General features: G+C 30.6%; 3 protein-coding genes across 4 annotated transcripts; 1 reads left to right on the forward strand and 2 right to left on the reverse strand.

Annotated features, from left to right (window-relative positions):
- Positions 1-4378: 4378 nt before the first annotated feature.
- LOC125874629 (40S ribosomal protein S15-like) lies at positions 4379-7307 on the reverse strand. The gene is made up of 4 exons (XM_049555594.1): positions 7176-7307; positions 6934-7079; positions 6302-6359; positions 4379-4829 (listed from the first exon to the last, which is right to left on the reverse strand). Exons 1-4 carry the CDS (start codon positions 7176-7178, stop codon positions 4581-4583), a joined length of 456 nt encoding a protein of 151 aa, XP_049411551.1. The 5' UTR covers positions 7179-7307; the 3' UTR covers positions 4379-4580.
- A 3130-nt stretch (positions 7308-10437) lies between these two features.
- LOC125874206 (calmodulin calcium-dependent NAD kinase) lies at positions 10438-13544 on the reverse strand. 2 transcript variants are annotated; one of them, XM_049555050.1, is made up of 8 exons: positions 13348-13544; positions 13033-13256; positions 12899-12957; positions 11930-12163; positions 11452-11581; positions 11049-11371; positions 10836-10980; positions 10438-10761 (listed from the first exon to the last, which is right to left on the reverse strand). In XM_049555050.1, the coding sequence occupies exons 1-8, from the start codon at positions 13484-13486 to the stop codon at positions 10516-10518; spliced, it is 1500 nt and encodes a 499-aa protein (XP_049411007.1). In that variant the 5' UTR covers positions 13487-13544; the 3' UTR covers positions 10438-10515. The 2 variants fall into 2 exon arrangements, with proteins under 2 accessions (XP_049411007.1, XP_049411006.1); XM_049555049.1 differs by having other exon boundaries at positions 12899-13256; positions 13348-13540.
- A 10127-nt stretch (positions 13545-23671) lies between these two features.
- Positions 23672-26262, forward strand: LOC125873305 (uncharacterized). The gene is made up of 2 exons (XM_049554212.1): positions 23672-23810; positions 24380-26262. Exon 2 carries the CDS (start codon positions 24382-24384, stop codon positions 25915-25917), a length of 1536 nt encoding a protein of 511 aa, XP_049410169.1. The 5' UTR covers positions 23672-23810; positions 24380-24381; the 3' UTR covers positions 25918-26262.
- The last annotated feature ends 234 nt before the right edge of the window (positions 26263-26496 follow it).

Here is a 26496-nt window from a genome sequence, read left to right on the forward strand (position 1 = left end):
CCACTCTCCCCGGTGGAATCTCGCTCGCCACTCTCGTTTGGTGGCAGTCTCGCTCGCTTCTCTCGCTTTTATGCAAACACAAATGTATAAAATGCGTTTGTGTTTGTATAAAGCGAGAGGAAATTATGCATATACATATATTTTCGTTCCCCTTTCTCCCCTCTCCCAGATCTCGCTCGCCTTTCTCGCTTATACAAATAAAAACGAAATGTATAAATTGCGCTTCTGTTTGTATAAAGCGAGAGAAAATTGTATATACACATGCAAATGCATATATCTTCGTCCTATACACTTATAATTATACAATACAAATATTTCCCTGCCCAGTTTTCTTTTGCCTTTCTCTCTTTCTCGTTGTATACATACACAGATTATACAATTGATCTTTTGTATACAACTGTTTTCTTTTGTATATGTATAGCGAATTATACAACTGCTTTCTTTGTATATGTATAGCGAATTATACAACTATTTTTTTTGTATATGTATAGCGAATTATACATACATATATTTGTTATGGAGCGCAATTATGCAAACTCTGCTATAGCATACAAATATAAATTTTATGTTTGCTATATGTGAAAGTTGCTCTATATATATATATATACAAAATTTGATAACGTTATAAAGAGAACAAAGTAATAGATCTGTCTTGTTATTCTCATTTATTATAGTCTTAAAAGCAAAATAATTTGTTCTTGCAATATCATGAGTTTGACTTTACTATCCTACTCTAACTGATTATTTACTGCCTCGTCGATTAGACTTTAGTTTATCAATTGTAAATTTAAGATTATCAATCTTCTCTAATGGAGTAATTTTGAAGGGGGGAAAAAAAGAGCGAGCAAATTAAAATAAGTCACTACAATATTTTAGGCTTTTTGCCACCCCAGAAAAGTGTGACCTAAAATATCAAAAGGTGTAGCCTTTTTAATAATAGTTAAAGTTAATTTATTATATTTTGTTTTTAAAGAAAGTTGGAACATTAAGGGTAAATTTGTCCATTTTAAGTTATAAATTAGTTTTGTTACACTTGTTATCAAAGAAGAAGGGAGGTATATGTAATATTTGATACCACAAGGAAGGAATGTGTTATCAGTCAAAATCTCAAGGAAGATCTCTGAAATTATTCTTAAATTAAATGACGCTATTAAAATTAAATATTTGTATACTTCGACGTTGGAATACTTTCCTAAATGCCACAAACGAGGATTATCCAAATTAATGATTAGGGCAAGAACATTTTTTATAATTACTTGGCCATAATGATATCGTAGAAATATTACACAAGCACATATATGTGAACAAATTAAGTATTAACTACTCACTGATATTGCTATATTATACTTTTCTTGGATCAGACATTAGGAAAGAATTATATATGTACCACAAATAAAAATAATTATAATCATTGGACAGTGAAAATCGGATTTGAATATAATATTCATTTACTAAACATTAAAAGGACCACCTTCTTGTTTATACAAAAAAAAAAAAATCTCACTTTCACTTTTTCCTTATGTTATGGTATATAGTACCAAAGAAATTTATTTACATACATAGAGATCTGAAAGCAGTGACGATCAAACAAAAACTAGAATTGAAATTGAAGTAGTCCTAAAAGGATAGAAGCAAGCTAAGACACAAATATCGAAAATATAAGTAATAATTAGATGAAATAAACCATATTTCTCAAGTAAGCCATCTGGATTCGTTTCTAATCATATGATTGATTCGCGATTAGAGGTCTCTTGACTCAGCTAGCTTTCCGAGAGTCAATAATTCAGTTCAGTCAGTTAAAAGAATTATTATAACTTCTTATAATTTCATTAATCTATTATGTGTGATTAAAATTATAGTAGATATTTGTAAGCCATGTAATTGGTATCGATTTTTCTTTGAAATTGGTTAGATTTGGTAAGATTTTCAAAATCCTATTTAAAAATTACAAAAAGATCTCAATGATAGTAGAAGATCTTATTCCAATACTTGCCTTTGAAGTATTTTTGTGATTTTATGAATGTGAGATATTCTTTGATTTGCAGCTACGTGTACATACAAATTTCGTTCAATATATTACTAGCTACCTATTATATTATATGTATGTGTGCATTCACATATAGTAGGGGAGTAATATATATATTTTTGGTGAAGGACCTTTGCACATGCAACATTGTCTGGTAGAAGACTCCAAGAAAGCCCTCCATTCACCCACCCACCCCCCACCAAGAGAGGAAAAAATAATATGTTTAATTAGTCATAGTAATAAATAATAACTAATTATTTTTTTAAATATGGTACGAATCATCTCTTCAGGTTGAGAGCGATATAGAATAACTAACTATTGTCTTTGTTCCACTTTAATTTGGTCACGTATGTTCTATTCAAGTAATACTTAGGCAGTATTTAAGATTTTTCAATACAAATTATTAATGTCAAATTTTCACTCATAGTCTAGCTCATTAGACACCTTCCCAGCATAGCACATGCCATTGACACCAAAACATATTACACCTTCAATTGGATTGAGTTGTATTTGATTATAATTTTTTGTAAGAAATCTTTTGAAATCAAATATTTTTTAAGAAAATGGGGTTTATACCCTTCAATTTTTAAAAATTAGTAAAATTATCCAACTTGATTAATTTGTTTGAAACATAATAAAATCATCTGCTCTAAAAGAAAAACATTTCAAATTAGACGATAGTTATATAATATCATAGATCAGATCTCATATACGGGCTATTATATATTATTATTACAAACAAAAAAATCACTTTATTTGAAAATTTTGAAGTTAGGAGTTGAAAATGAAGTTGTGTTTGATTATATATTTTTTGCAAGTAATAGTTTGATTGTTTGAATGTACTTTACTTGAAAAAAGAAAATACAGTAAAAGTTTTTAAAAAATGAAGTGAAAAAAATAGAAGAAAAAAAAACAATACCTCATCTGGCCTGAACAAGAAGTCAAGGAACATCAAAATTATAGATTCCTAATTGTCTTCCTCTAAAGCAATGTTAAATACTCTATGTATCAAAACTTGCCGTCTGTCATTGAATATCTTCAATAATCTCCTTTCAATGTACATGACCCATTCAATTGAGTAATTTAGAATCGATTACATAACTTCATTTTTTTTCTTTTCTGAAACGTTTCCTAACAAAGGCGACTTTGTAACCCAGAGAACCTCTAATTGAGGATAAAGAAGTACTTTCCACTCCACCACAATCCTTAATTATATGTCCTTGTTTACTTCTAATAACTCTACCAACACCGATTGATCCCGAATTATATGATCAAACGCCTATTTTAGACAAGAGTCGAATCGGTTATATGCACTTTAACCAAAGTGCGCATGAATTATAATCACTTTCTTAGAAGATAAAAATCAAACTAAAGAAAGGGGAAAAAATCACGACAAATCCAGCAAATTGAAGACATGTCTCAACATCTGTCCCCAACTCAATAAATTGTCATATTTCCTTTTTATATTTTCTCAAAGATAATCTTTGACAAAAAGTATCCAGATAGAATTATCTTCTAAACTATTGCTCAACCATTCATCCACAAGTTCAATACAAAATTATCTTTGTTTGGAAACACTTTATATCCTATGTAAAACTTTTTGGAGTAAATTCAAACTTAGTCGCACCTTAATTTAAGTATGGAGCACCAAAAGGAACCAGAAGAAAAATATCAAGAAATGCAAAATTCCCCCACCATACAAATCTAATACAAGTTTGTTCAACTCAATGAATTGATGAAAGCCTCCATCTAATCAAAGAAGAGATAAGAAGTAGAACATCAAAACTATTGTTTAAATGGGGTCATTTTTACTTTTCTTTTTCTTTTTTTTTTAAATAGGGTAAACATTTGTAAAAAGAAAAGATAGTTAAAAGTGAAAAAAGTTGAAACAAAACTTTGGGTTCCAAATACAACTTCACGTTGTGTCTGAAATTTTCATGGCCAACTGCTGATTTTCAAATAAAGTGAAAAAATCCAAAAAAAAAATAAGTCGAATAATTCTCGTGGCCAAACAGGTCCCTAACAGTTCAGAACACATCCATTTTAGATTGTACTGTAAAATTTCGGAACCTTTAGGACGTTTTAATTCCACATCTTAAACTTCATCAATCAAACTTCACAGCTAGGCACAGAGCAACTGGCCAGTAGGTCAGCCACAACATGTCCCAGGACGCACCAGTTTTTTTGTTTTAATCTCTCCCTACGAGCTCCCACATTCTTTTGCTCCCTTGGTAAATCGGACACACAACCTTAGAGATATTCACAAACGGGGAAAATATTGCAGAAAGTTCTCGCACAACACCATAATTCAACTGCTAAGAAATCTGGAAAATACTTGAAAGTGCTATGAAATCAGGAGAGAGAACTTGAGCATCAAAATGCCCTCTTGATTTGAACATTTAAAAAGAATAAGTCTAAGAGACAACAATGTTGTGACAAACAAATAAAATGATATTTATCAGCTGACCACAGCTATTCCAAACTTAAATATTTGATAATCGAGGACCTTCAAAATTGTAGCAAAAGACAGCACAAGATAACCTAACATCCCATATTACTTCAGAGGAATGAACCTTGATGAGTGAGTAGCACCAATACCGGGTCTTCCATGCTTGACAGGCTTGTATGAGATTGAGAACTCAGCCAGATAGTGGCCAATCATCTCAGGCTTGACCTCGATCTGATTGAATGTCTTCCCATTGTAAATCCCAATGGCACTTCCAATCATCTCAGGAACAATAATCATGTTCCTCAGATGAGTCTTGACAGGCTCTGGCTTCTCACCTTGTGGAGCCTCACGTTTCTGCATTAAAATGCTCAAATGAAAAAGGTAGCAGACTAAACAAAGTACACCATATTATATATGCAAATGGAACTCATACAAGACTGGAGAGACATAAAGATAGTAATACAAATAAATCTACGGAACTGTCATTTCAGTTGAAACATGAGGAGAAAGAAAATATAGGGCATGCCCTCACTTGGCAGCAATCAGGAAAAGCAATGCAGACAAATCCTCAAAAACCCAACTAAAACACACTATGACACGGTTTCGCACTATACATAAAATCTCGCTGGACTACCAGCCAGAGCAAAATTTCAGGAGAAGTGCCAGCAGGGGTGATTCCTTGTTCAACCTTATGATGCTATCCAGGTGTAACTCAGTTGGAAGAAATTTCAGCCTCAGCTATTATAATTTGCAGGGAAGAATGAGCCGAAAGGAGCAACTAATTAAGGTTCTATTGAACAAGTCTAAAGTTCAAAGATTAACAAAAGTAAATAAATTCAACCAAAAACAGAAAACAAAAATGATTTTTTGATAAAATGATTTTTCCCTCTACCAAAATCTGTCAAGTACAGCTTTTCACATCAAACTGGATTGCTTGTTATCTGAAACCAACCTTCGTCTAGATAAATGAGAATGCCAAGGAAAATCAGCCTAGCAGAAGTCTTCTTTGAACAAACTGTTAGTACATATGTTCAAACCTTTATTTAAACTCCAGCATAAGGAATTTGCACTAAAGACGTTTTACCTGGCAGCCAATACCTTATACGATCTTTTCACAGTTGTATTTTGCTTATCCATAAACTTGGGCTTTTTTGGATATGTAAAAGTTTCACTGATTTGCACCAAGAGATGAATAGAGGGTTTCATTATCTGGTGGAGATATTCATACATTGTGGAGTATGCTGATTTGAGTACAAAAAGGTCTTTGTTAAGCAGAACTTAAAGATTATACATACTCCACCGTAAATCAAAATTAAGGTACAGCTCCAGGACCAATCTTAGCATAGTGCGCAACCATAAGCTTTTGGGATGACAAATTTCCCATAGAGAGAACTAAGTAAGCAAAGTAAAATGATCACATGTAAAATAGAAGAAAAAAAATTGAAAAAATAATAAATCAAAACACTTAAAAGAAATGGAAAAACAATATGCATGACCGTCCAATAAAATGTAGACCATAAGTAATTATCTCTTCATGAAATCCATTTGTCATATCAATGCAAGGCAACCATGCAAAAGACTACCTTTGCTATCACAGATCATCAAAAGAAAGCTAGATACATTTATGTGCAGCTGAATGACTATCCTAAGCTTTATCAAATTCTATGATGTAGCATTCCAAAATATCCAGACGCCGAGAAGGGTGTAGAGCAACTACTTAAGCAGTAATATCAATCATAACACATATAAAAGTTGGTCACTAAACGTAAGATGAAAATAAATTCCATTCATGTGACAAGCAACTGAAAAGGGACTGATATGCCTACCGCCTTACGCAACTTCTTGATCAAGGCCATTGGCTTCCTCTTCAAACCTCTTTGGAACCTACAACAAATAAAAACCACTTAGCAAGAAGCATCAACAAATATCTCCACACATTTGAAGAAACTGTGCACATAAGCTAATACTTCCTCCATATCGATTTGTTTGTCCTACTTTCCTTTTTAATTTGTTTCAAAAAAGAAAGTGTCTTTCCTTATTTTGGTAACTCTTTAATCTCAACTTTCCATATGTCGATACATTTGACATATCTTTAATTTAAGAAAACAAAATTCAAAAGTCTTATTTACTTCTTTAAATTATATGCAAGTCAAAACACAACAAAAAAATTGAAACAAAGGGAGTACATATCATACTAAACATAATCTGATTATGCAGTAACATAAAAATACATCAGTAGTGAAGTTGCACTCTCTCAGTGTTTAAGTCATAAATGAAGACAATTTTGACAGACCAACCTAATTATGAATCATATACTAAAAGACACTTGTATCAAACAATTCATTTTTGTACACAATTCGGCAGAGGGTGGGCGTAACACTAAAAGTCGTCATGTCAAAATGAAAATGTTTAAATTAACTAAGGTTGTGCTAATCTTCTCTTATGAGTCTATACAAACCTTCTGCGAGGACGAGCATTGAAGAGCTTTACGAGCTCGTCAGTGGACATGTCGAGCAGAGAATCGAGATCGACACCTCTGTAGCTAAACTTCTTGAACGTCCTCTTTCTGGGCTGTCCTGCTGTCACATCGGTTTCAACATCGGCCTGTAAAGCAAACAACAATGAGGACACAGAGGTATATACAAAAGCATCTGAATTGACACAGAAAGAGCGAAAATGTGAATGTTTGAAGATAGTAACCATGGCTGTGGAGATGGAATCGTCAACCTCTCTCAGTAGCTAGGGTTTTTCGCGGCGAAATTGTATCTTAACAAGGATGAGAGATTTTGGGAGTTAGAAAGGATTAGTGATTGATCCGGTATGTAATTGGCCCATTGGATCTAAGCTGCAATACTCAGGCCCAGAATTTTGTTCCAACATTATTAAATTAAGGGAAAAAAATTACATAGTATAATAAAGAGCAAAATTGTATGAAATAGCAAACTATTAATTCAAATTAAATGTTATAGTCATAGTTTATTTTAATTGTAATTCACAGCAAACATCCCCTTTTTTTTTGTCATATAATACGATATACAATTAGTCATTTTCGGTATACAATTAGTCATTTTATATATTTCGATATAAAATGTATAATATGAGTTTTTGTTTGTTAACGTGAGAGAAAATGTATATACAAATACAAATACATATATTTTCGTTCTATACACTTATAATTATACAAATACAAATCTTATTATACAAATGACAATGTATAAATGAATTTATACAAAACTGAACAATTTGTATAAAATTGAATGTTTGTAGCGAATTATACAGATCAAAAGCTCCATAGCAAACATAAAATTTGCTATGGAGCGCAATTATGCAAACNTGCTCCTCTCCATTGTAGAGAAGATAATTAACTGAGCGAGATAATGCTAGTACATAATCTTCATATTGATCAAATCTCAACAAAATTTGTCTTGGAGCAAGTAAGCCAATTAAACAGTTGCCCTTGGTACCAAGATGTTTCGGTAAAATTGACCTTAATACCTTCAAATCTGGCGCACCATGGGATAATTTAAACACCACTGCTTGATGCAATCCCTCTTCAATCATAAAGTCTTGCCTTTCCTCCATTGAAAACGTGATAGTAGGTTCTCCATGAATTATTTCGATTGGTTTTGCGATTGTTTTTGAGTTAATTAGGGCAGATTGTTTAGGATTTATAGTATTGGAATTGAAAAGAGTGGCGTATGTGGTGGTTTGGGGTGGTGGGGTGGGCTGGACAGTATTTATCTTTTAGTTATATTACTTTTAGGCTTAATTTTAGCCATTGTATCTATCATTAATGTCAATTTTCTCTTTCCTCCTTACAAATTACTTCTTCGTTCACTTTTATTTGTCACATTTTGACTTGGCACATCCATTAAGAAAATGATTATTGATATAGGTACTTTACCAAACTATCCTTAATGTTTAGTAATATATCTTGAAAAATAATTTGAAGAAAGAGTATTTAATGCTGAAGGTAAACATGGAAAAGTATTATTGTCTTTTGTGGCATGTCAAAAGTGACAACTAAAAATAAAAATTTCTTTTAGGAAAAAGTGAATGGAGGGAGTAACTTATAACCCCAAATTAGCCGCATTCACCTCTCCCCCTTCCCTCGAAATTCAACGATGTTGTACTTCTTTTCCTTTGCTCCGACAAAGCGTCATCGTTATTGGCTCGTGATGAATTATGAAACTATTGGTAGCCATGGAAAAGTTTTGAAGCTTAAGTTCAAGTTACGAATTTATAAAATTGTCAGTAGATTTAAATTGGTGATCTTTTGAAATATTGGATATATTAGGAGTTCATATCTTAAATTTGAGAGATTTTGTACAAATTTGAGGCTGATTTTGTACAAATTTTTTCAAGGAATCAAACGCACATGTATATACCTTATATTCATATATTTAGGTGTATCTGTTCACTGTTATGAATTTATAATATATATATTGTATTTAAGTAAATTCATCACCAAAATGTATTTGGAGAACCAATTGAAGCGTACATGTTTCTTGTTATTTATGACGTATCAATATACTTTTAAGTGTAGCTGCAATTAGTTATAAATTTATATCAATTTATATAGATTGAGAAAATGCATAAATTCCCTCCTGAATTTCGAAAAATCAGTTACACGCTTAAACTATTACGACGATCTATTACACACTTAATTTTGTTCAAAGTGATATTAATACCCTCTCGGAACGTGACATGACAAAGAAATGGTCTTCACCTTCCTTAAGGTGCGTGAGAAGAAAAAAAATATGTTAGAATGACAAATTTGAACACATGACACTATTTTATTGGTCATTATATAATTATATATTCTAATTTTTAATACATTTATTATTTCAATTTTCTTTCCTTTTTAATCTTTTTATTGGTGGCACCAATTTCTTTAAAGCATTTACATTTTTCTTAATTTTGAGTTCTTCTTCTTCTTAAGGTATCACAACATTTATCACCATTGATTGTTTGATGGAATCTCATTCAACACTCTACCCTTAAAGAGGAACTCTAAAAAGAAATAGAAAGGAGTGGAGAACATGATGACTTCCAAAGAAAAGTTAATAATTTTCAACTTAAAATTCATGATTTTTTCGTTCGAACTCGCCTGAGGATTCACCAGAGAAGATTACCGAAAAATAATCACGAGAAAGATAATGATTTCTATTGAAATTTTTATAACATTTATGCATAAAATTCATGATTATATTGCCTAAATTTATCAAAAGTTCATCGGAGAAAATGATTTCTCCATCTTTGTCTTCTCTATTCTCGCCGGAGGACTACCTACAACCACCACAATGTCATTTTTATGTCTCAAATCATCAATATCATATTTGATTAATCATTACACACAAAGAATACTAATGAAATGCTTGATTTACATACTAGTCATCAAGATTTTTAAAGAATTTTACAGATCTGAAAATTTTGTTTGTTCCACCGGCAACAACGGTGTTGCCCATCACCTATCGCCGCCGCCAACATCTCTTAACTTCATAATTGACCTACTAATTCCTATTTTCTCTTCAAATTTTTAGTTTTTCCTTCAATTTATGAACAATGGAGAAGAAGAAGAAGAAGAAACAGATTTTAAAAAGAGAAATGTATGGTAAGAGGAGGAAGATGCCCAAATCTTTATTCTTTTGCAAAAGTTTAAGAAAATATCAAGAGATAAAGATTTTTAAAAATTAAAATAAATATTATTTATGTATGAAAATACGTGTACAACACATTTTTTTTACACAACCGAGATTGTCTTCAGAGGGGGTATTAATATCATTTTGAACAAGATTAGATGTGTAATAGATCGCCACAATAGTTTGAACGTATAACTAACTTTTCGACACAAATTCAGGAGGTAATTTATGCCTTTTCCCCTATATATATTTTGTATTAATGTATTTGAGTGCAGTAATAGGTATAAGTTGTAAGACACATGAACATGAGAAACATCGGTGGCTTGGATCATTTCAAATAAAGTTCACGGAAGAATTACATAAGAAGTTATTGCTGAATTCATATTTTGGGGGAACACCTATTTTCCCCTGTTTTCAATTTTTAGAATTGCAGTTTTGAGCTCTTGTTGGAGAGTAGACCTTGTAGGTATTAAAACGATGTCTTTCCAGACTGAACCAGGAGTCTGCAGAGACAATACATCATCTCCCTCGTACAGCTCGTAAATTGATTCTGCTTCTTCCTTCAGTTTTTTCACCATTTCCAAACACTTGATATCCTCTGGTTCCACCAACATTTTGTTCTCTCCATCTTTCCATGCTATTAACTGCAACAACGAAGACATATCCAATGTGAAGGGTAGAATATATGCAGTAAATACGATTGAGATAAGAATGTTACCGGTGGTTTTGAGCCTAAGGCATTGGTGCAGTATAGCCTGGCGTTATCAACAAGTTCACAGTATTTGGGAAATGCATTTGCGAATCTCTTGTGAGAATTCAATTGGGGCTTTACTCTAACTGCCCTCCCTGTTGCTATAGCTCGCCTGCATACCACGTCTCAGTTCCAAATAATTTAACATTTTAAAAAGTTTTAGAAAATTATTATTCGTACCTGATGCCTCTAACAACAGCTAGGTAAGGATCACATACAACTCCCACCAATTCTATTCTATAAGGTTTAATGATCTTATTAGCTGTCTCTTCTCCTTTTTCCTGTTCAATTTGTTCCCAATAATTTTCAGTAACTGTGCCATCCTCTGCAACCTTGTAACCTTCCCCCATTCGATATCGATGTTTGTGTACATTTCTTGCCATGACTATGGTCTGCTCAACAAATGGCTCCCATGATAAGGTTCCATCCATTATAACATCGCGCCCCTCGTTAAGAGCTGTGACTAGCAGAGAAGATGCTGCATCTGTTGAATTTTGATGTACCTGTAATATATATTTCAAATAAATTTAATTATTGTTGTTGGGAATCGCGCGTTTGCATAAGTAGAAGTATTAATTGTTACCAATTCAGCAGTTTGAAGCATGTCATTATGATGACCTCTTGAGCTAAGGGCTCTGTATATTACGTCTGTCTCCTTGAAAGCATCTGCCTCTACTACCACTGCATTTGCAGCTGCTTCCAACCAGAATGACCTGCCAAATTAGTCAAAATTTGAGTGATTTTAGTTTGATAAAGTTATACTAAGTAGTAGCCTATTACCAATATTTGATATTCTCAGCCCAACAATAAGGAAATCTAGCCAAGTTGTGAGATAGTAACATATTATTGTGATGGTTGGATAGTTGACACATAAAATCTTAGTTATTCAATTGATTGACTATTTAAAGGGTTTGATTATTAGTAATCTCCTCTTCCATTTAGCCCCTACCCCCAAGTTGATACACAGTACACTACAAGATTTTGTTTAGGGTCCATGACTCATGACAATGACAATAGGATATTGATATATGAAATTAGGTGAGTGAGTAATAATTACTTACTGTTTGAGGATGTCTTTAAGGACAGTACTTTTGCCAGCTCCCATTCCACCACCCATAAGGAGGAGCACTGGACTTCTTTGACTGTGAGCAACTGGCACCATCACGTCCGTACATCTGGACTCACCATTACCGTCGTTAGATGATACCGTTCCGATCGCCTTCATCTCCTCTACCAGCGTAGAAAATACCCTAGTCACATTCAATTCTTTTGTTATCTTCTCAAATCTCTGCTTCCTGAAATTGAAAACAATCCAATCGATCTAATAATTAATGAAGTGTATTGAGAATTATCATATATATATATATATTTTTTTTTACTATCATAATGAAATGTTGTTATCGACTACTTCAAAGTTCACTTCCACTAAAGGGACCAGTAGCTGCCTATATACACTTATTTATTTTTTTCACAAATAAAGAAAAACAGTTTGCAGAATTGACAGGAAATATAAATGTTAATTAATGCCATTTGATCAACAATAATATACGGAATGTATTCAATACTATTAAACTAATGCAATTCGATTAATCATTGAAAATTCCTTTAATCCCCGGTTGATCATCAAATAGTAATATTTTCATCTATATAATTATGAAAATTTCCACTATTTCAATAAGAATTTGTTTTCTTAGTTCGGTGAAAAAAAAAATGAAAAAAAAAAATCATATTTTGCAGAATAATTTTCCATTAATTGGTGATAAACAATTTTTTTTTGTTTCTAATATTCAAGTGAAAGTATTTGTGTTCTCAATGATAATGAGTGACTATTATTTTTGACGCATGTTTTATCCTCTAATATCCAAAATTTACTGATACGATTCATCAATGAGTAGTTGAAACTTTTAATTAAAAACAGGAAATCTCAATTATTTGTCAGAAATTATCTGGATGTAGTAGGTTTGTATGTCGTCCCCACATACACAAAATTAGAAAATACTAGTTTTAAATAATCAATCAATTATTACTACCTTGTAGCTGCCATCACCAAATCCTTGAGTCTTTTCTGCTCAGAATCAACACTCAATACCTTCAACAAAAAACAACTTTTTTCAGTTTGTGATCTATAAAAAAAAGTTAAATAACCTTGAATACATATATATACCTGGGTAATTAACATAGAAGCTTTACTCCAATGAAAAGCAAAATAAGCAAGAATGCATCTCTCTAATTCATTTTCCAATTTGACATACAAAGATTCAGCATCTTGTTCATTTGCAAAGTATTCAAAAATACTATTATCACATCCTTTGGATCTCTTCAAGTATTCTTGTACTAGCTCACATAACCCAACACACTCACTTTCATCTTTAAACCCCAATTGCCTTGCTACATACACATAATTACTTTTGAATAATAATATAATCAAATTGAAAAAGAAGAATAATTTATATATGGAAAGAAAGTGAAATCATCTCACCAACGTAATGAGAAAACTTTTCGAGTCTACCAGCAGCGCGCCCAGATTCAGTACTGGTGTCGAAAATAGGACAAAGTTGATTTATCATCTGATCATCAAATTTGGGAGATTTAGATTTAAAATTGAGAAGATGATGCATGGCGAAAGCTGAGATTATTCCTACAACACTACTTGCGCACAGTAGATATACTTTTCCATCTGCAGGAAAAAAATATAAAAACAAGTTTATATATAGGATAAAGAAATTAGAAAAACTTTGGACTATTCAACAAAAAGTGTGTGATGATATTTGAAGACGGCATTGGTAGAGGAAGGGACTAAGTGGGTTACATTTCAGGCAGCATGTTTGATTTTTCTTTTTTCAAGTAAAAGTTGAAATTTCTTTCTTGGTTTAAACTTTATTTTGTGGTGGAGTATGAATTATAATGATGAACATAAGTTAATGGGGTAAGATAAAATGGATGATGGAGTCAACTCATCCTTTTGAAAGATGAAAATAAATAAGTGATCATTGGCATATCTGTTTATGTATTTATTTTTCGAGAGTGGGTGTGGTGGACCCGAAGAAAATGTGAATTTTTAAAATATGAAGTTTATTTGGAATTTTGACAAATATTTAATTGCTGTCCTAAATTAAAGTTATGTCAATTTTATGGCCTTAATATACTACGTGAAAAGTTAAAATAAAGTATTTTGAAAAAAAAGGTCATCCTTTTTTGGAAAAAGGACAAATATACCCAAACTATGGTAAATGGTATGCATATATCATCCGTCATACTTTTGGGACATTGGTGCCTCTGTCGTTCAAAAAACTAGAGCATATATACCATTTATGCTAACGGACATACACGTGTCATAATCTTATTCACCGACCCGACATTTATTAAATATCGGATTGACGGATAAGATTGTGTAACGTGTCCCTATTTAGTCTTCCGTTAGAGTAAATGACATATATGCTCTAGTTTTTGAACGGCAGAGGCACTAATGTCCCAAAAATATGACGGATGGTATTTGTGTGTCANTTAAAATATGAAGTTTATTTGGAATTTTGACAAATATTTAATTGCTGTCCTAAATTAAAGTTATGTCAATTTTATGGCCTTAATATACTACGTGAAAAGTTAAAATAAAGTATTTTGAAAAAAAAGGTCATCCTTTTTTGGAAAAAGGACAAATATACCCAAACTATGGTAAATGGTATGCATATACCATCCGTCATAATTCTGGGACATTGATGCCTCTGTTGTCCAAAAAACTAGAGCATATATACCATTTATGCTAACAGACATACACGTGTCATAATCTTATTCACCAACCCGACATTTATTAAATATCAGATTGACGGATAAGATTGTGTAATGTGTCCCTATTTAGTCTTCCATTAGAGTAAATGACATATATGCTCTAGTTTTTGAACGACAGAAGCACTAGTGTCCCAAAAATATGATGGATGGTATTTGTGTGTCATTTACGATAAAAAAGTATATTCGTCATTTTTCCTTTTTTTTAAATGTGAGAGTACAAAAGAGGTGTTTTTACTTTTTTTTTTATTATCATTTTATTTTAAATATTATCCAGCTATTTTATTTATTACAAAACCCATTCCATTTATTTTATCCACCAACTAAAGTACAAAAATGTCAACTTCAACCATCAACCAAATAAACTTCTTTTATTTTAGACCTTGCAGTTTGATAAAAATTATGTTTTGAACTTACTTCAATAGTGAAAATTTTGGTTTATCGGTTATGTTATGAGAGACAAAATCATGGTTGCTTTCACTGTTTAATAATGTTGTTTATTTTTTATATTATAATGGAGTTGTAAAAGTTAAATTGAATTATTTTTCTAGTTTTTACAAATTGAAGATATAGATCATATTTATATATATAAAAATTTACATATCCAAATTTAAAAAAAAAATAAAAATTCAAATACTATTGCCTAACACAATTTCAAATTCAAAAATTCCAAAGAAAAGAATATATATATTTTTTTTTCATCATCAGCTGATACATACATTGGGCATGTCCCTTTTTGACCTTTGGTTAAGATCAGTTTGAGAATGAATCATTTAAATTTAGAAGTTTATGAAAAAAAAAATTCACTAAAAAGATAGTAAAAGAATCGAAAGCTTGAACAAATATTTAGCAATTTTTGCAAAAGATGCACTTTATTTTTAAGTATCCAACGACTGTTTGATTTTGTAAGTAGTAATCAAATAAATTGTGATGAGGGGAGTAAACTTTTGATATTTGTAAGTATTTACTATTATTTAGGAAAAAACAAGATTAAACAACATGTATTTAAAGTAAGTTAAATTAATTAAGCTAATCTAAATCATTATGACTTTTTGTTTGTCTTTAAAAAACTCATTATAATGCAATTTTATAAAATAATGTTCCCATTAAACAATGAACATTGAAGGGGAGAAAAAGTTTATCATATGGTGTACGATTTATTTTTTAAAAAGATATTTATAGACATTATTTTTATTTATACGTAACTTCATTATCGAAAAACCATCTATAGATAGAGTGTTATTTTTATTTATACGTAACTTCATTATTTTTTAGTAAAAGAACAAATGTAGCAGCATATATATAAATTGACAATTATTGTGCCAAATGATTATTCCCCATTACAGGAAACTATGTTAAAAAAAAATTAGTGTTATTAATTACACATCGCTAGAGCTCTCTTAGGTTTTAATAATACTATTATTTTTAAACTTAATTTCCCTGTAATGGGGGAAAAATAATTTGGCTCAAGAATTGTCAATTATATATTTATGTTGCTAAATTTGTTCTTTTACTCAAAAAATAATGAAGTTTCATATAAATAAAAATAACATCTATAAATGTGTCATCTCTCTGTCTATCAGTTACTCCATTTTGTATGTAATGTGGCTGTTTCAACACATACACATTCGGGGGAGAAGCCGAAGGTGCTTTCCCAAATGAGTCCTACGCAACGTAAATTTAAAATAATCAGACTTTAATATAAGTAACGGATATTAATTAGAATTATTTTTATTTTTTTAAAAAAAAAAAGCACATGCACTATATGACATGTAAACTATTTTCAAAAAAGGCCTCATAGTTCTTATATTCAAATTTTCAGTTATTAGAGGCTCATAACTTAATAGAGGGTTCATTCAATATAGTTTCGTATTGCATCTGGCATAAAGTAATACATAAATTTTATATAATTCATGCAAATATTATTTATGAAAAAAATAGCAACCGAACATTAAAAAATACAAGATAATGCGGAAATTAAATCTCCGTCACCAATCAAAACAATATCTTTTTTTATTAAAGGTCAACTTTAACAAAAATAAATTAAATAAAACTACTTTTAATTTATCTTAAAACTTGACGTATTTGAATATATACAAATATATAATAAGTTACTCCCTTTTTTCACTTCAAATATAACCAATAAGTAATGATAATTACAATTTACATCTAGAAGTTTTCTATAATTTCCTTTTAAATTCAGAGTCAGCTCATCTTTGGATGTTTCATAATTTTCCCTCATTTATTTATTTATTGAGGTGAGGTGGTGATGGACCTGAAAGTATATTTAATTAACTTTTCATTTTCCAACTAACACAATATACACAGAGAGGGTCCGATTGGTTTGGAGACAAATTATACCCAGCTTGATTTGATATATAACAAATTAATTAGTATAATGTATAATCCAAAGATAATTATTATTCTTATTTTCATATTTTATCTTTAGAATTAATTAGTTATTCCTCATATCATTTTCAATATGTAAAACTGAATATCAATTAATAAAAATAGTGTAGTAAATAGGCATATAATTTTTTTAAAAAATTAAGTGTGCTAAACATAACAAGTAAAAATGAATGAGAGAGTAAGGTGAAATGTGAAATCAAACTCGTCATCATCATACAACTCACACGGTATGTTAGGTGCCAACTTCCAAACACAAAAATAATAAAGTAGCATGACTCCATTGACTTGATTAGAGGCAATTTATAATAGTGCGTAATCACCTAGAGATCACTAAGAATAAAATAGTAATAAAATATTCACAAACTTCTAAAACATATACAATATGCAATTGACTTGACTTTAAAATATAAACAAAGACTTAATCTATAAAGAAATATAAACTTACTAGTTAATCGGATGCACGTAATGATTAAAAAAAACTAAATAAAGTTGGTTTAATTTTTTGGTTATGCAAATAAAAGAAAAAATAATGCTACAAAAGTTGAAGAAATTAAAAAAATAATTTGAGAATTGACGAATTCAAAAATCAGTGGTTGAAATTACTATTTGAGAATATGATTTTTCTACTCTTTGAAGCTTAGAAACTGATTGGAAATGATATTTGTGTTTAATTTATCATCATGAATTTAAACACTACTATGTCAATTAAAGTGAAAAAAGTATATATCTAAAACTCCATTATTAGAGTTTTTAAAATCTTGAAAACTCTCAAATGAGTTTTGTGATTTATTGAAAATTGTAACAAATTTGTGGTTGGGATTTGTTGGAGAAGTTGTTGTTAAACTTTGAATTTATTTAGTGAAGATTTGAGCAAGCTAGGTTGAATTTTTTTTTATTTTAGCCAAAAGCAAAATGTACGAAAATAAAGAACAATGTTGTTGTTTTTCAATTGTTATTATCATCACGGTATAATAATGTTAAACAATGTATAATAAGTGTACCATATTAAATTATAATTATACAAGTGTAAATTAAATTATTTTTTAACTACAAGCAACTTAAGAAATTATTTGTGATCTTTTTTTTTTTTTGGTTGAAAATTATTTGTGATCTGATAGATAGTGAAATTCTATTTAATTCTATTAATTGATTTTTGTCGCTCCACTTGTAATCATTGAGATATTATATCAATTATTGTCATTATCTCAATTCTATCCAATGCAAAAATCAACAGATTAGCATTCAACTAACTAGATTTATGATAAATCTCAACTTTATTACATATTTTCTGATTGAAACGAACTAAACCAAAATAGGGTTCACTCATATATAATAGAGTGAAATTCAAAGAACTTAAATTTCTTAAACGGACACATACTTATCATTTTTTTAGAATATTAAATCATATTGTATCGAGTGAAATTTACTTAAGCACGTGCCAAAAAATATAGGACACATGGTGGTGAGGTCTGAAGGAAGCAAAGGCATTGACATTTGGCAAGATTGACCTTCCGAAGATGCATCATCGGTTACAAAAGAAATAATTTCTACTAGGGATGCATTGATGTCATTATTGGCTCGAGCGTATTTATAATATAACATGAAAATTGGCTCGGGCATATTTATAATATGGCATGAAAAATTAGCATACACCTAGACCCTTTATAAAGTGACAAAATAAAAGTTGAAATACATTATTGATTGTCTATCTAAAAAACTTCTAACATGACTGAGTAATGTAGGATAAGACCCAAACATACCTAAAGCAAACTAATATGAAATACTCCAGCAAATTCTTGAGACCCAAGTCATTGATTTTGAACTCTAATAATTTTTTGAACACCAAGATTTCTTCCTTGATTTCCATTTGTTAACCTTTCAAATTTTGGTGGAGTTTTTTTCCAAAGAAAAGATCACAATATTTTATTTTGATCATTAATATATTTCATTTGATCGAAATGGTCTTTGATATATAATAAAGGTGTTTATTTTGATCCTTAATATATTTCATTTGATTGAAATGATCCTTGGTGTATAATAAAATGTATGCACAATTTGGTCATTTACTCTAAACCTAACAGATTTATCAAAATAAAAAGTGTAAATTTAACGGTAGACCTCACATAGCTAGCAAAATCCATCATTGTTATATTCTTTGTTAGCTTCAAAGAAAGAACTCTATGAAATCTAGCATTATTGTCTCTCCTTTCTTTAACATGATTTACTATTTTCTCTTGCTTAAAATAAAAATGGATATTAGGTCAATAGAATAATATTTTAGGAAAGAAAAAATAGTAAATTTAATTTTGTTGGAGAAAGTAGAGAAAATGGTGTAAGATTTTATGGAGTTCTTTTATAGGAGCTAACAAAGAAGACAACAATGGTAAATTTTGTTAGCCACATAAGATTCATGATTAAATTAAGAGAAAATTTCAGAAATAGAAAAGATAATAGACATAATAAGGCTCTATAACTACTGTTTTTAGTTATTTTATTTTGAATCACCACTTAATTTTGAAGAAAAATCAAGAAAACTTTAATTTCAAAAGATTTAAAACATGAAAATCAATTGAAATACCAAAGGGAGGTTCGGGGTTCACATCAACACTTCAAGAAGGGTTTTTAAGCACTTGAAGTGCCCACTAACACACGGTTATCCGACGATTTAAAATATTTGGCTAAAAACTTAAAGGAAGTAGGCATGCTCAATTACTTAAGGAAATAATCAACTTTTTACACTTAAATTATTTTTAAAGGAAAAGGAAACAATATTGTCTAAAATATGACTAAGTAATTTCAAAGTATTTTAGAAATCAAATGAATAGAAAGACAAGTGCTTACTAAAAAAATAATTTAAGAATAACTAAAAACAAAAATAACTCATTTTTGGCGAATTGAGTTAACTTTAAGATTTTTCATCAAATAACCAAGTCATAAAAATAAAAAAATTGGGAGAAAATTTTGGACCCAAGTCTATTTCTGTCCGCCTGGGCCAACACTCTGGCTTAATTTCTGATTTTTCTTTGAGATTTTGACTCAACTTTCGTTCTGTCCTAAAACTAACAAAGGGCTGCCAAATATAGACGGGTTTGGCCAAATAATATCAAAATCTGTTGCTGAAACTTTTAGGGGGCTTTTTGCCCCATTTTTGCCCTTGAAATCTATGTATTCACTGGTTGTATACTATATATAGGTTGTATTTTGGTTATTTTTACTGTATATCAAATGTATACAGCCCACTTCAACTTTCAACACCTGTAGTGTAAACTTTCAGCCTTGTACATCTATCTTCAACCTGTATATCAATGTATATATTTAGTGTATACAACCTATTTTTCAACTTTTGGAGGCTTATATTTCAACTTTCAGCCTACATTTTGCTTCCAATGACCCAAACAGAAAGTGGAGACTGACTTGATGACGAAAAAAATTGATCCTCTATGGCTCATCTTGAGAATGCAAAGAAGGGAAGTTCGCCATGGACTCGAAAGGGTTCATACAACAAACGAAAGCAAAATTAACATTTGAGATAAAGAAAATAAATGCGTCATAACTTAGTTGAAACAAAAGTAACTTAAGTATTTCAAATCCATTTGATCATTATAAATAATAAATTGTCCAGTTGGACACTTATATATCTTTAAAATATACTATTAAATCGTGTAGGGGTAATAAGTCTTGCCCAAAGTTTGGGATTGTTACAATAATTTCGGTCAAAGTTTGAATATATTTCAGACTTTTTTCCCATTATTTTTTATTTTTGAAATCCAAATTTTTATATATATATATACCAAAATATTTTATCTTGAGGTCTTAAACATGTTAGGTGGAAGCTTAATTTAAAAATTGACAAAAAAGAAAGAAACATTCTTTAATGTTTCAAAACGAACTAAAAGATAGACACAATATAATTTATTTATTTTTGTTAAAAAATATATATAATAATTCTATTATTATTTTAAAATAGAGATCCTCGAATTTAGGATGGGACCTAAGACGGATACCTCATTTTTGGCATTGAGCAGCCCNAAATCCAAATTTATATATATATATATATATATACCAAAATATTTTATCTTGAGGTCTTAAACAAGTTAGGTGGAAGCTTAATTTAAAAATTGACAAAAAAGAAAGAAACATTCTTTAATGTTTCAAAACGAACTAAAAGAAAGACACAATATAATTTATTTATTTTTGTTTAAAAATATATATAATAATTCTATTATTATTTTAAAATAGAGATCCTCGAATTTAGTGTGGGACCTAAGACGGATACGCAGCCCCAGGGAGAGCATAAAGTCATGGTTTTCTCCTATTTATTGTTCCTGTTGTCCAAGGAAAGATGGAACAAATTATTAATGGGGAATCTAAAATGTAGGTGAAGTTTGAAGTTTTATCTAGTTTTAAATCAATTTTGTTCAAGAGTTGCGCTTATTCGTTCTTCTTCATTCCATGAACTAAAGGTTAACTGTAAAATAGAAAGCTCTTGTCATGGCTTTAGAAAGAATTCCACCTTTTGAAGTCATTCTACTTTTGTATTGATGTTTTAAATATTCACCTCCATTTTACTTATGTGTTGATGTTCCTCTTGTTGTTAATCTCTTCTCGAGAAATAAGCTTTCTTCGTAATTAGTTGTGGGAAGAATCTTTGTTCTCCTCTTTAAATACTATTTGTAGAAAAAGTAAAATTTTTATTTAAGAAGAATTATTAAAAGAAATTTGACATATTTAGAGTACTATAAAGTGACATAAAGATCAAAACTTACATAACTGATTGTTTATCTATAAAACTTCTAATATGACTGAGTAATGGCAATTATGACAAAACCCAAGCATACCTTAAGCAAACTAATATGAAATACTCCAGCAAATTCTTGAGACCCAATTCATTGATTTTGAACACCATGATGTCTTCCTTGGTTTCCACTCGTTACCTTTCAAATTTTGGTGAAGTTTTTTTCAAAGAAAATTATCAAAATAGTCCTTGATGTATTTGTAATACTTTATTTTGATCGTTAATATAGATTATTTAATCGGAATGATCTTTAATATATGACAAATGTGTTTATTTTGATTCTTAATAGTTTTCACTTAATTAAAATGATCCTTAATATATAACAAAATGTATTCATTTTGGTCCTTTATTCTAAACCTAACAAATTTATCAAAATAAAAAAAGTGTTAAACTTAACCGTGGACCTCACGTGGCTAGCAAAATACATCATTATTGTCTTCTTTGTTAGCTTCAAACAAAGAATTCCTTGAAATCTAATACCATTGTCTCTACTTTCTCTACAAAATTTATTATTTTCTCCTACTTAAAATAGAAAAGGATATTATGTGAGTGGAAAAATATTTTAGAAAAGAGAAAATAGTAAATTTTGTTGAAAAAGTAGAGATAATGATGTAAAATTTTATGGAGTTCTTTTGCCGGAGCTAACAACGAAGACCACAATAATGAATTATGTTAGCCACATAGGATTCATGATTAGATTAACACACTTTTTCAATAAATATGTTAATTTTAGAGTAAAGGACCAAAATGTACATCTTTTAATGTTTTAAAAGACAATTTTTTATTTCTTCAAATTCTTAAGATGAGTTCATGTCATAATATTTAAGTCTAAATAAATAATTTATTGTGTAAAATGAAAAATAAAATTCTTACTTAAAAGAATACAATAAAATTCTTATTCTTCATCTTTACACAATAAATTCTTTATTTTACTTTTTATACATTATTATTGTTTGTTTTAATTTGTGAAATAATTTTTTAGTTTATTTAAATTGATTTTTTATATTATATTCAAATCATCATGTTAAAATTTAATTATATCAGTAGTTAATACTTTTTTTTAATTTATTTTTTCATAAATAACGTATGACAATTATAAATTATTTGATATGAATAAATTTTAACATAAAGAATTAATGATTGTTGAATAGAAAAATTAGTCTATTATCCCGGCTACTATGTTGTTGCTTCTTGTTAACAATAGAAAAATTAATCTAACTTCAATCATTTACGTACTAATTATATTTAATCAAAAAAAATTGAAATTTTAAAAATGATATTTATAAATTATATTGTACAAAATAATGAAAAAATTTATTAATTAAAAAGACGGGTAGAAACTTGGAAATTAGGAAAAATACTGTACTTTTAAGTTTTAATATCATCCTACAAATAATTATGGTCACATGTAATACTAATTTTTAATAATTGAATTTAAAAATAAAATAAAAATTCACTGACATTGAAAGCATTCCTAATGTCGTCATATTAGAGAATATACAATAAATTATTTATTTTATTTTACGTTAGATTTAAATATTTTGAGATGAACTAATCTTAAAAATTTGAATAAATAAAAAATAGTCTTTTTAGAACAAATAAAAAAATTCAATTCAATAAAAAATGGATTGAGAGCATTTTAGATCAAAAGATGGATATTTTTAATAAAAGAGTATTTTTAGATTAAAAAAGTAAAAATAAAAGGGATATTTTTGAGTTATTATTTCTAATAGATTAGGGTATTCTTGGCCATTTTCCGTTTTTATTTAATAATCGTGTTAATTACATAATTTGTCCTTTTCAGCCGTCATCAACTTATCACTGAAGCTTTGAGTTTCACTCTTTATTGTTTGGGCCTAATTTTAGGGTTCTACATTTAACTCCCCTACTGTCGTTGCCGCCGTTGCAACTCGTCCGTCTATCGCTGCCGCTGCTGCGCGTCTGTCTTTGTTCAGGTAAGTTTCATCATTGTGTTGAAGTTTTTATCTTTAGGTTAAATAAATATTTCTCAATTAGTGATTTGATGCCATAAATTCTGTTTCTGCTTTTAAGAGCCATGAATTTTTCAACTTGTATGTATATTCCATGTTCGCCCTTAAGGAGAGGATAAAGTTGAAGCTGTCTAGAAGAAATTGTTAATGGGGAATCTAAAATTTAGGTGAAGTTTGAAGTTTTAAAATCAATTCTGTTCAAGAGTTGCACTTATTTGTGCTTCTTCTTTCCTTGGACTAAAGGTTAACTGAAAAATAGAAAGCTCTTGTCATGGCTTTAGAAAGGATTGCACCTTTATGTTTCTTTTTCACTTATTTTTGAAGCCATATCATTGAGATTACTGGAACTAAATTTCCCAGTAGCTTGTTCCCGACTACGCTAATCTGGAGCCTGTAGACTTTTTAGGTGGTTTTGTAACTTAAAATTGTTATTTTTTGTTTGATTTTGGTAAACCTTAAATTGTTTGTGCATGTTTCATTATCTTTTTTGTCCTTTTCTGCTTACTGCTGCTGTCTTATCTGTCTCTTACCAGCCATGGCACAAGACACAGGCATGTTTACCGTGCATCATACAATTGGAAATGTTTTATGCTGCAAATGTGGTATAAGTATGCAACCAAATGCTGCCAATATGTGTGCCAACTGCTTGAGGTCTGAAATTGACATAACAGAAGGTCTCCAGAAGCATGTTATCATATGCCATTGCCCTGAATGTGATAGCTATTTGCAACCTCCAAGGACTTGGATTAAAGCCCAATTAGAATCAAAGGAGCTATTGACATTCTGTGTGAAGAGGTTGAAGAATTTGAATAAAGTCCGTTTAGTGCAGGCAGAGTTCATTTGGACTGAACCTCACTCCAAGAGAATCAAAGTCAAGTTGAAGGTTCAGAAAGAGGTTCTTCACGGCGCTATCCTTGAGCAGGCCTACACAGTTGAATTTGTTATCCAAGACCAAATGTGTGAAGCTTGTACGAGGGTTCAGGCGAATCCTGATCAGTGGGTGGCTGCAGTACAACTAAGGCAGCACGTTACTCACAGGCGAACTTTCTTCTATTTGGAACAGCTTATTCTTAAGCATGATGCTGCTTCTCGTGCTATAATGATTAAGCAAATGGATCAAGGAATTGATATGTTTTTCTCTAATCGGAGTCATGCTGTAAAATTTGTGGAGTTCATAGGAAAAGTTGTTCCCAGTCGGAGCCGTAATGACAAACAACTAGTATCTCATGATATCAAGAGCAACAATTACCACTATAAGTATACTTTTTCAGTTGAAATTTCCCCAGTTTGTCGTGAGGACTTGATTTGTCTTCCGCCAAAAGTTTCAAATAGTTTGGGGAATCTAGGGCCACTTGTGATTTGCACCAAGGTGAGTAACCACATTGCTTTACTTGACCCATTTACTCTCAGGAACTGTTTTCTGGATGCGGAACAATACTGGAGGGTGTCTTTTAAGTCACTACTTTCTAGTAGGCTGCTTGTGGAATATATTGTTCTAGATGTTGAGGCTGTTTCTTCTGAGGTCAATATTGGTGGATCTAAGTACGCTTTGGCAGATGCCCAAGTAGCTCGTATATCTGATTTTGGAAAGAATGACACAATTTTCAACGTACGAACACATCTGGGGCATCTTCTAAATCCTGGGGATTATGCACTTGGGTATGACTTATATGCTACTAATAGTAATGATAGTGAGCTTGATAAGTATAAAGGCTTTGTTCTCCCAGATGTAATACTGGTTAAGAAGAGCTATGAAGAGAAATGGCAGAAGAAGCGTGGGAAGCCTCGTTCATGGAAGCTGAAATCTCTCAATATGGAGATTGATGACAATGTTAAGGGTAGAGATCATGAAGAGAAGATGAACTCTGAGTATGAACAATTCTTAAGAGATTTAGAGGAGAATCCAGATTTGAGGTTCAACATATCTCTTTATCGTAACAAGGAGTATCAGCCATCAGAAATGGCATCTGTGACTGATGGCGACGATGCTCCTTCTGTCCCATTGGAAGAATTGTTAGCTGATCTTGATTTAAGTGAGGCGGAAGATGACAATGATAGCATGAGGGAATGAGTCAAGTGCTCGGACATGTGCTTGCTTTATTGGATACTAAAAATCTTAGATGAATTTCATAGGTGAGACCTGCTGCTGCACCTTTTGCCCTTTTCTGTAGTATTTCCCTGCTGCTGCACCCGTTTCTACAGTATTACTGTTTTATTACTATGATTTCCTGCTTTTGTGGTTAGTTAATCCCTTTGTAAAGCGCAAGGAATCGGTTTTACTTGGAGTAATTAGGTCCAGAGTCCTGTAGGTGTGATAGTGCTCATACATGTTTCTTCCTGTTATATTCAGAAGAATGCGAACAGTGACAATCGTCTTTTCCTGAGTCTATGTGAAGCCCACTGCTTCTCAATAGAAGAATGCATTTTGAATTTTTAAAAGTTCAGTTAGAATACCAGGCGACAAGCCATTTTGGAAGAACTGCCATCATACAATTTTTGTTTACTTTTATGGTGTGTAATGACTCAATTATTTATTTTAAAGTCTTTTTGATCATTTTACTTGTGTATTATGTTTTAAAGCTTCACCTCCCTTATGCGTGTGTGTTTTACTTCTGTATTGATTTTCTTCTTGTTGCTAATGTTACTATAT

The sequence above is a fragment of the Solanum stenotomum genome, chromosome 8, assembly GCF_019186545.1.
Source record: "Solanum stenotomum isolate F172 chromosome 8, ASM1918654v1, whole genome shotgun sequence".
NCBI classification, from domain to species: Eukaryota; Viridiplantae; Streptophyta; class Magnoliopsida; order Solanales; family Solanaceae; genus Solanum; species Solanum stenotomum.